The sequence below is a fragment of the Atta colombica genome, unplaced genomic scaffold (genome assembly GCF_001594045.1).
Source record: "Atta colombica isolate Treedump-2 unplaced genomic scaffold, Acol1.0 scaffold27, whole genome shotgun sequence".
In the NCBI taxonomy this organism is placed as follows: domain Eukaryota; kingdom Metazoa; phylum Arthropoda; class Insecta; order Hymenoptera; family Formicidae; genus Atta; species Atta colombica.
In genome coordinates, this window is record NW_017259370.1 from 3,776,954 (window position 1) to 3,785,898 (window position 8,945).

At 31.5% G+C, this 8,945-nt stretch overlaps 1 protein-coding gene across 1 annotated transcript in view; it reads right to left on the bottom strand.

The window, feature by feature from the left end:
- Positions 1-5,231: 5,231 nt before the first annotated feature.
- Positions 5,232-8,945, bottom strand: part of LOC108689494 — a 90,307-nt gene continuing 86,593 nt past the window's right edge. Inside the window, exon 2 of the mRNA XM_018196256.1 lies at positions 5,232-5,312. Coding sequence (XP_018051745.1) covers positions 5,232-5,312 — 81 coding nt within the window. The remainder of the gene's footprint in view (positions 5,313-8,945) is intronic.

Consider the following 8,945-nt stretch of genomic DNA (forward strand, 5'->3'; position numbering starts at 1 on the left):
AATATTACAATTCTTTACGTTTTCTATGTCATTTGTTTGTTTCTTTGCTTCGACTCGTGTAATCATGCTCATTTTACAAAATTATTTCAGATTTGAAATATTCCCATATTGCTTAAATCCATCATTATCTGACTTATATGTTTGTGAAAATTTGAAGTTTTATCTTTGAAAAGAGGAATATAACATGTCGATCTATAAAGACTTCTTTCAGCGTATCCCATGAGTTTCGTGTACTATTCGTACGTTTCCAGCGTGTCTATAATCCGTGAATGTAGCATGTGGTCGATATGAAAGCATTAATAATGCCAGTTGTTGCGGCCGGCCAGATGAATACAGTTACTACTAGTCGTGGCGAAACTGCTGCACGCAACTGACTAGCCATTCAGACTTTAGTTCTCGGGTTGTTTTGCGTTTCAAAATGTATCGAGTTTACTTTGTCAGCGGAAAAACGGCAGGGCGAACGCGCGGAGTAACGAACTAGACTCCGCGAACGTTTCTCTGCTTTCATTGCAAACATTTATTCGTATCGGCATTATTTATACGGTCCGTTCTGACAAAAGTTAAAGCACAGACTGACGATACTAGTGCTGCTGAAGCTCAGATCTTTTCGTTCACAATTCATTCGAAATCACATATTCTCGTATTTTCATTTGCGGTTGCATATTTTACAATTAAATAGCGCAAACGTTAGCTATTACAGTATTCCGTTTTCTTTACAGTAATTTTTGCAAACCTGTTCATATTTTTGTTATATCAAATTTATATTATTCAGAATCTTAATTAGAAGCAATTCTTTAACGATATGAATTAGTTATATATCTATTTGTTTGATTAATAGTAATGTATAATGCGTCAATTTCTATTTATATTTCCATATTGTCTCGTTTGTAACAATGTGCCAATACTGATTACATATATTTTATGCTAATATATTTACGCGTATTGGGTGCATATTGCTGTGAAATTCTAATTTAACTAAAGCATAGTGGCGCATTGGCGGTATTGATTTTGAAATACAATTTATACCATACGGTTCATTCTATTGTCGGAAACGACGCCGCATACTGTCTACTATATCAAAATGTAGCTTTGTCAGGCTACATTTAATTTCATTATAAATTGATCATTAGGTCGTATGCGGTATAGAAGTTATTCATGGTATTGTAATCGCATGAATTTATAGAAAATGTATTGTATAATATTTCCGATTCCAGTTTGATTGCACAAACTGCATTAATATTAAAGGATTGAAATATATTAATTAAAACATATTAACACTTGTGAAAAAATTCTGATAGTTGAATGCAAAAAATATAGTTGAATGCAAAAAGAATATTTTACACTTGAAGTATTACATGGTTTATAATTTAACAAATAACAATCATAAAAAAGATATTTTTAAAAATTATCAAAATTATTCTTGGACATTTTTTTTTTAATTATTTTGTTTTTTTCTGTGATTTTTTTTTTAGTAAATAAAAAATGAACTAGTACATAAAAATTGTCATATTTTTTAATTGCCTTTAATTTAGATAAATTGTTTTTTTGTTATATTTCCTATTTAATTTAATAATTTGATTTGCTTATGAAAATCAAACTTATTAAGAAAGTGACTTATCGATCATTTTAATATTCTTTCCTTTATCAAGTACATTTTCAATTCGACAATCTTAAAGTGCTTAAGGCAGTAGACTTTCTTTATGCATCAATTTATGAAGATTGACATGATTAATCATGAATTCAGATAACGTGAAATATTTGATTGAAATCTATACGAGAATAAGTGATATAATGAATGAGACAATATAGTGTTATGTAGGAATATATTTTATAAGAATATATTTTATAATGTTAGACAGCTGAATACTAAGCTTCATTTAGCATTCTTATTTGCATTGAAATGTCTGCCGCGGATTTGCGTTTTCATTTATCGAAAGGAAAATCGAACTTTCAGACAGAGAGAAAAAGAGCGTCTCGTCGCCAACAGCTTTCGCGTTGTCCTTTCATCGTCGAGAATTTAATCGAAACTCAATCAGTTCTACTTGGCAACGTACCGTTTCGCAAAATATTCCCAGGAATAATGGCGCTATTCGATACTCAATGGAAAGTAGCAGCGAAGAACGAATAACAGTGGCGCTACGTCTGATCAAAATTGATCGCTATCACTTGATTTCCCGCGCGAATCAATGAAATATTATATACAATACATCGACATAATTGATGTTTACAAATTGAATGGTTTTAAATTTAAAATTGTTGAGTCATCATTATTATAATATTGCTATTGATTGCATTTTTTATTTTTTTCGATTTTTGCCATTTGATTCTTGGATATTCATAAAGCTTTATTAATATCTTAAGTGTTTCAAATTGTTACAATCTATCTCAGCGTTGCTGAGATTATGACAATTATAGTGATAATAATCGTTTTTCGAAGATTTATAGTTTTATCATGGCAATCTCTTTGACGTGATCACAGTTTGTGGTTACATTTGTAAGACAAATTGAACGATCTTAATATTTTCGCACTTTTGTACTTTACCATACCCATTTTCTCAAGCACGGAAATTCCAAGTTTTATGGAACAGGCTTTATGGAACAGGTGCGTAACAAAGACAATAAAGCAACATTGATTGACTGCGACGTGATTAATTATGATGAATGAGTCACCCGAGCAATAGTATGATTCCATTTCATCACGGACTGTGCAACTTTGGTGATATTGTGTGGAATATGAAAGAAAGTATAATCTGTCATAATTGGCTGGATAATTCTTTGACGATTTTAAATTTTGAGATTCTGAAATATTCTGCAAACGTATTTTCTGATATCAAATATATATCTATGTTGAATTAGAATTTCTTTTAAATAATATAGAATTTTTATAATGAAATATATATATAGCAAATAATATGATATCTTTATACATTATTTCGAATATATAATTCTGTTTTATTCTATCGAATATAATATTCATTTATCTGTATTTATTCAATTAAACATAAATTAATCTTTGTTATAATTATACATATTTCACTAAATTTTGCGGATTATGCGCGCGACTTTATGAATATTTTTCCGTGGTCTTTAAACTTTGAAATTTTATAATTCTTCCGTGTAAATTGTGCCTGCGTCCCTCCGCTTTTGACCTCAAAAGCTTTGAGATCTGTTGAAGCCACTGATGAAATAAACGTGTCATGCAAATGCGTCGCATATATACTATCGCGGTTTTTAGAACATTTCGGCACGTAGACCTAAATATTTTACGCTTCGCTCGCGGTTAGGTAATCTTGAATATCGATATTCACTGCGTTCGGGCCTCAGTATATCTTTCATAGCGTGAATATTCATGCTTCCACATATGTATATGTAACGTCTGTAACGGCGTCAATTTATAGATCTTGCTGCACAGGATTCAATATACAGAGCGCGGAATAGCTACGCATCCTTCACTCTTACTATAAATATCGCAACCATTCGTATAATCGTGACAGCGGCAAAAAAAATTATATGATAGTAAAAAGTCACACCAGCCAATGGAACGCAATTTCATAAGCATAAATCTTCGTCTTCTTTCTTCTATTCAATTTTTTAGAACATAATATATCAGAACAAAACTTAAATGAAACTTATTTTAAATAGAAGCTATTGTACCCAGGAGTATTAAAAATTCGGATTCTGCGGGAAATAGCGTAGAATATAATTGATCTTATTTAATCAATAATGTAGAAAAATTCACTTTGAAAAATATAAAATTCCTCTTGCTTTCCAATTTTGTACGTTTAAAATATTGAAAAGAATTTTTAATATTTTTTATTCTTAATATTTAACTCTTTTTTTTATTATACCTTAATTTGTTACTATATGAATTTTTAAATTAAATAGTGCTATTTATAATCATCTTTGCCTTTTTAAAATGATAATTTCTTGAATCGTATTGATTTTTCCTGAATACGGTCTTAATATCCTAGTAATTGTGAAGCATTCCCTCTTCCATATAGGTTACTCACAATTTTGGCGTCGTTCTTTCCCTTCGTTCGCTATGTATGCTGACACCCATTTCCGTGCCATTATTGCGCCCGTTTTCACAGCGAGGCTCTCTTTTCGCTTTTTCCAGTATCCGTAAGTACCCCCTTCCCCCCCTTACCCGTTTCTCTAACCCCCAGGTTGGCATGGTTTTTTCGCGCTTATCTACGCGCACTTATTTGCCGGGGCTATCTGGAAATTTAACGCCTGCGCCCTCACCAGGAAGATCACCGCCATTCCGACATCCACCCACTGTGCTCGTTTGAAACTATCTCACACGTTCCCTGACCTCTCCGCGTACACATACAGACAAACACACGTATACTATTCACGCACTCGTCGCTTTTCCGACGGTAGAAAATTCTGACCGGACGTTATCCTAGCTCACCTCTCACTCGTGGCTCGTATAGATCTTGTTACCCTACGTTGTAGATATGAGTGTTGGCTATATTATAGGCTACGTAGAATTTTATTACGAGAAAATTTCTGGGAAATTTGTTTGCATTTGTAATACAGAATTCCTTTATTTTATTTTTGAAGTGACGGAGTATGAGTTGTCAATTAATTAAACTCTTACAGATTTTTAAAATAATGTCCTTTTTTAATTAATATAAAGCAAATAATATTTCTAAATAAAGCATTGATTTTCAACACGTATAAAATTATAAATATAGAATTATATATATATAGAATTATATATATGGAATTGGTTGAATATTTAACTATATAAGTGGTCTAATTGTAAGATTAGGATATATATTAGATTTTCTGTAAAAATAATGAATTTAATTTTTGCTACACGTTAATTTGCAAGTGGCAATGTTGACGAGAGCTAAAACAATTCTCTTTCGCAAATAATACAAAATGAAGAATCTCGAGAGGGATCACTTCGTTTCACGCACATTTTTCGTGAAAGTGATCGCGTTTAGCTCTGAGAATTTTTGTCTTTGCGATACTTCCATACGTTCCACTGTCGTCATGCCGCAGTATCATCCGCGCAAAAAAGAGTGAGCCTTAAGTCTAAAGTACAGACGCTGCCTCGGAACATGTTTTAAAGCTTACAGATTAGCTTGACAAAAATCATTTAGAATGCGCCGTGCGCGTCGAATTATATCTTTCTTCAGATGATACCTCTCCTTTGTCTTCCTTCCGTCGACATGCTGGTCCAGGGAAGAAAGGGCCGTCACGTATTATGGAGCGCACTACTAGCAGTCGTCCTGAGTCGAGGACGATTGTAGAAGTGCTGCCACTCGTTCCGAAAAATCGCCTGAAGCTGCACCTGAACACTGAAAAGATATCGCTACGTTGATATAGCTTCCAATTTTTTAGCTTGGAATTTTATTACAGAAGAGATTATAATGAATGATAAAAATTTTTACCAAGTTAAATTATTTCCAAAATTATTTCCTAAATGTTATTAAAACTGATCCAATTTCGATTATTCTTTCAAATATTTATTATATTTTTTTATTATATTATTTATTATAAAAAGCATCTTTAAATATTCTGATATTTAAAGATGCTTTTTATGTATAAACAATAGAAGAACTAAATAAGAGAAGAATTAAAAGATATTTTAATATTTATATATATTTTTCTAAGAATTTAGCTTAGTAATATGAAAATTTATTAATAGTAAATATTACTTATTTATTTTTTTCTTTTTCATGTTAAATAACAAGAAATAACGTGTTTATAAAAGTAAAATTAGATAGTAATATGATCGAGTTTCTCACATCTATTGTTTCTTTTTTTGTTTTTTCATTTTTTGTTATATCTGTTGAATAGGTTCGGTTGGGGTTGAAATTAAGAAACGCACGTGCGAATAAGTATCATAATTCCTCTATTATAGTAACTATTACTACATCTTTTTTTTTCTTATCTTTCGTTTATCACATTGTCGCATATGGACAAGTTCGTAACAATTATTGACATTGTATTTCGTATTATACATAAGAAATGAAATATTTTTTTACATATTTTTAACTACAATTATTTTCTTTGCTTTCTTTACTATTTAAATTATTTTATTATTTTATTATAGCATATATTTTTTTATAATATTTTTTTTATTATCTTCCAATTATTTATTATTTCCAAAATTAATATGATAAATAGAAATGGAGAAATTTAACAATCAGATTATAGAAAATTAATGCTAAAATTTTTTTGTCATAGCATGTCTTAGCTTGATAGGCAAAACTAAAAAATGGCAAATGAGATAAAAAGTTACAAAACATTCGACGCTCTGAGGTAGAAATTCGAGAGATTGCACGTGATTAAATTGCAGCTAGGGCGTGTTCGCCGTATTTCATCTCCCATGGGAAGTGACAGCTTGAAATTTTAATGTTGACATTGGAGGTGGCGATGAGATCAAGTCAATTCACTCACACTCTTTTTGGACGATACTTCAATATATTATCTTTCGTAGAGAGATTAATTATTAATCATATGTATGACTCCTATACAATATAAGCAAAGTAAATTAATACAGGTATACTTAATAATAAAAATAAATGTGAATAGTTTTTTTATTTTTTTATACGAATAACGTAGGATGTACACATCCTGCGTATAATGGTATAATATATATACTGAGAAAAATTTCTGGTTGAAAATGAAGCAGATTTCATAATATTAGTCGATCAGAATTCTGAATATCATAATTGAACATCTGATTATCTCGACTAGAATTCTGATTGATATGATCAGAATCCGATTTGTTCATTTTCGATTAGAAATTCTTCTCATAGTAGATAATATTCATGAGTTATTTTAATGACTTGATTTTGTATTTAAATATTTTAATTTATTATTTGCTTTAATATAGATTTACTATAGATTTATTAAGTAAAGAAAAAAATTTATATAACATATAATTATAATATAATATAGGTAATATTTAATTTGTAATACGTTCATATTTATTGTTTATAGATTAAAAATATATGTTACAAAATAAATATAAACTGCATATGTTTAAATTTAAAAATAAATCTGATAGGATTAAAGGATCTATCTCTATTAAAAAGATTAAGAATTCGAATATTTGTGATGTTTGCGCGCGATCTCTCTTTTTTCTTCTTGTCTTTCTTTCTATCTGTCTATCCATCTGTCTATCTTTCTATCTGTCCTGCTTTCAGTGTAGCGGCGTGTCAACGAAAACTTGAAAAGTTTCGCTCTTCTTCGCGAGATCGCTGAAAGCGCAGACGATGTTGATTTCCCAACGGGGTGTCGCCCGTCTATAAATCTACACCCAGGGTTTGTTTAGTTGGCTGTGTGCACCGCGAGCGGTGCTCGCCACCGTGTATTTTTGAGTGACGTGAGAGGCTATCCCATCGAGCGGAAGTTTTGCGTCGTTGAGCTTAAATGTGGGCTATGCTTACGATCGAGAAATGGGGAAACAGCGGTCGTTTATTCGGTTCACGGGTCGTTTCTCACGACGCGACTACCATTTTTACGGCGCGGGGACCATCTCGGCAATTATACGACGCACCGCGGCATTTATTTCAGGGTCGTGTCATGGACTTTAAAATTACGTTCGCGTGCGGTTTTTCACCTAGGCATTGTCCATTTTTTCTCACGCGGACAGTAAGCCGCATGAATAGGAAAGAAATAATAAATTGTTCTTTATTTTAATATTATATCTTGTTGTCGCGTCTACATGCAAAAAGATATTAATGATTCGTCTGAAGATATCTATAACGATATCTATAATAGTACAAGAAAAGTGTAGACTTGTGGAGAATTAATTTCTGTATTTACATATTGTACTTTTATAAGTAGTCTTAGTTGAGTTTTGAAAATATATTATATTTTAAAATGATTAAATAAGTTTTAAGAATGATTAAATAAGTTTAACGATTAAATTGCAAATGTAGTTACTATTACGAATATTTTTAACTAAAATTATGCTAAAATTATTAATATGAATTGAACTTAAAGAAAAGTGAGTTCATTAATAAAATCTAATGTTAATATTATTATCAATTATTAAGGAAACAGAGACTTATTTCGCAGTTGATGTCACAATTTTTAAGAAAATCGACAACACGCTCGATATGGAAAGTAACTTACCGTCCTGAAAATATACGAGAACTCTCGAAGTGTAAATTCCACAGGAATTTGTGGAGAACACTGTGGTCTCGGTGCTTAAACAAATATCCTTAGGGATCCTTTTGACTAACGAGCGCGGTTTTCTCGCAACAAAGTGATAACTCGAAAGATTCGGTATAATAGCAATCCGTGATTTATGAAGCCTATTTTTAATATAAAGTTACGTGAAAAAAGATGTGTGAATTATGAATTTATCCTATTTTTGCGCATAGAGAGATTTTTCACTTTGTCCAGTAAAGCTCAAAAAGCTTGAAGTCCGATTTGCTGCCAGTTTGCGGGGGGGATTCTCATCCCTTCGGGCTACTTTCTTTTTCTACATACCCTTCCACTCCAGTCTTTTTATGCCGCTTTGCCACGTTTTCTCGCAATTTCTCGGTGTAGATTCTTTCTCTTTTTTCAGATCCTTCCTCCTCCCCTCCGGTCTTTTTTCCTCTCAATCTCTCGTTTCACTTCTCTTCCGGCTCTCGCTTATCTTTCTTTTTCCTTATTTAACCTCAACGAGATAAACTGAAGCTCAGAGGGATGACCGTCGTGCGAAATATCATTGGTCTCGCGTAAGTATAATATTACGAAGGCAATGGGAATAAAAAGAAAATAGCTAGAAAATTTTCCGGTACCAGGAAGCATAGTATGGAAATTTACAGTTCTACTTTCGTAATGAACTTTTCTTCTACCTGACTGACAGAACGATAAATATCGTTGAAAATATACGGTATGTCAAGTAGAAAAATATTTCTTAATGATATTATTTAGGAAAAAAGATTTATTTACGAAAGAAATGGTAACGATTTTATATATATATA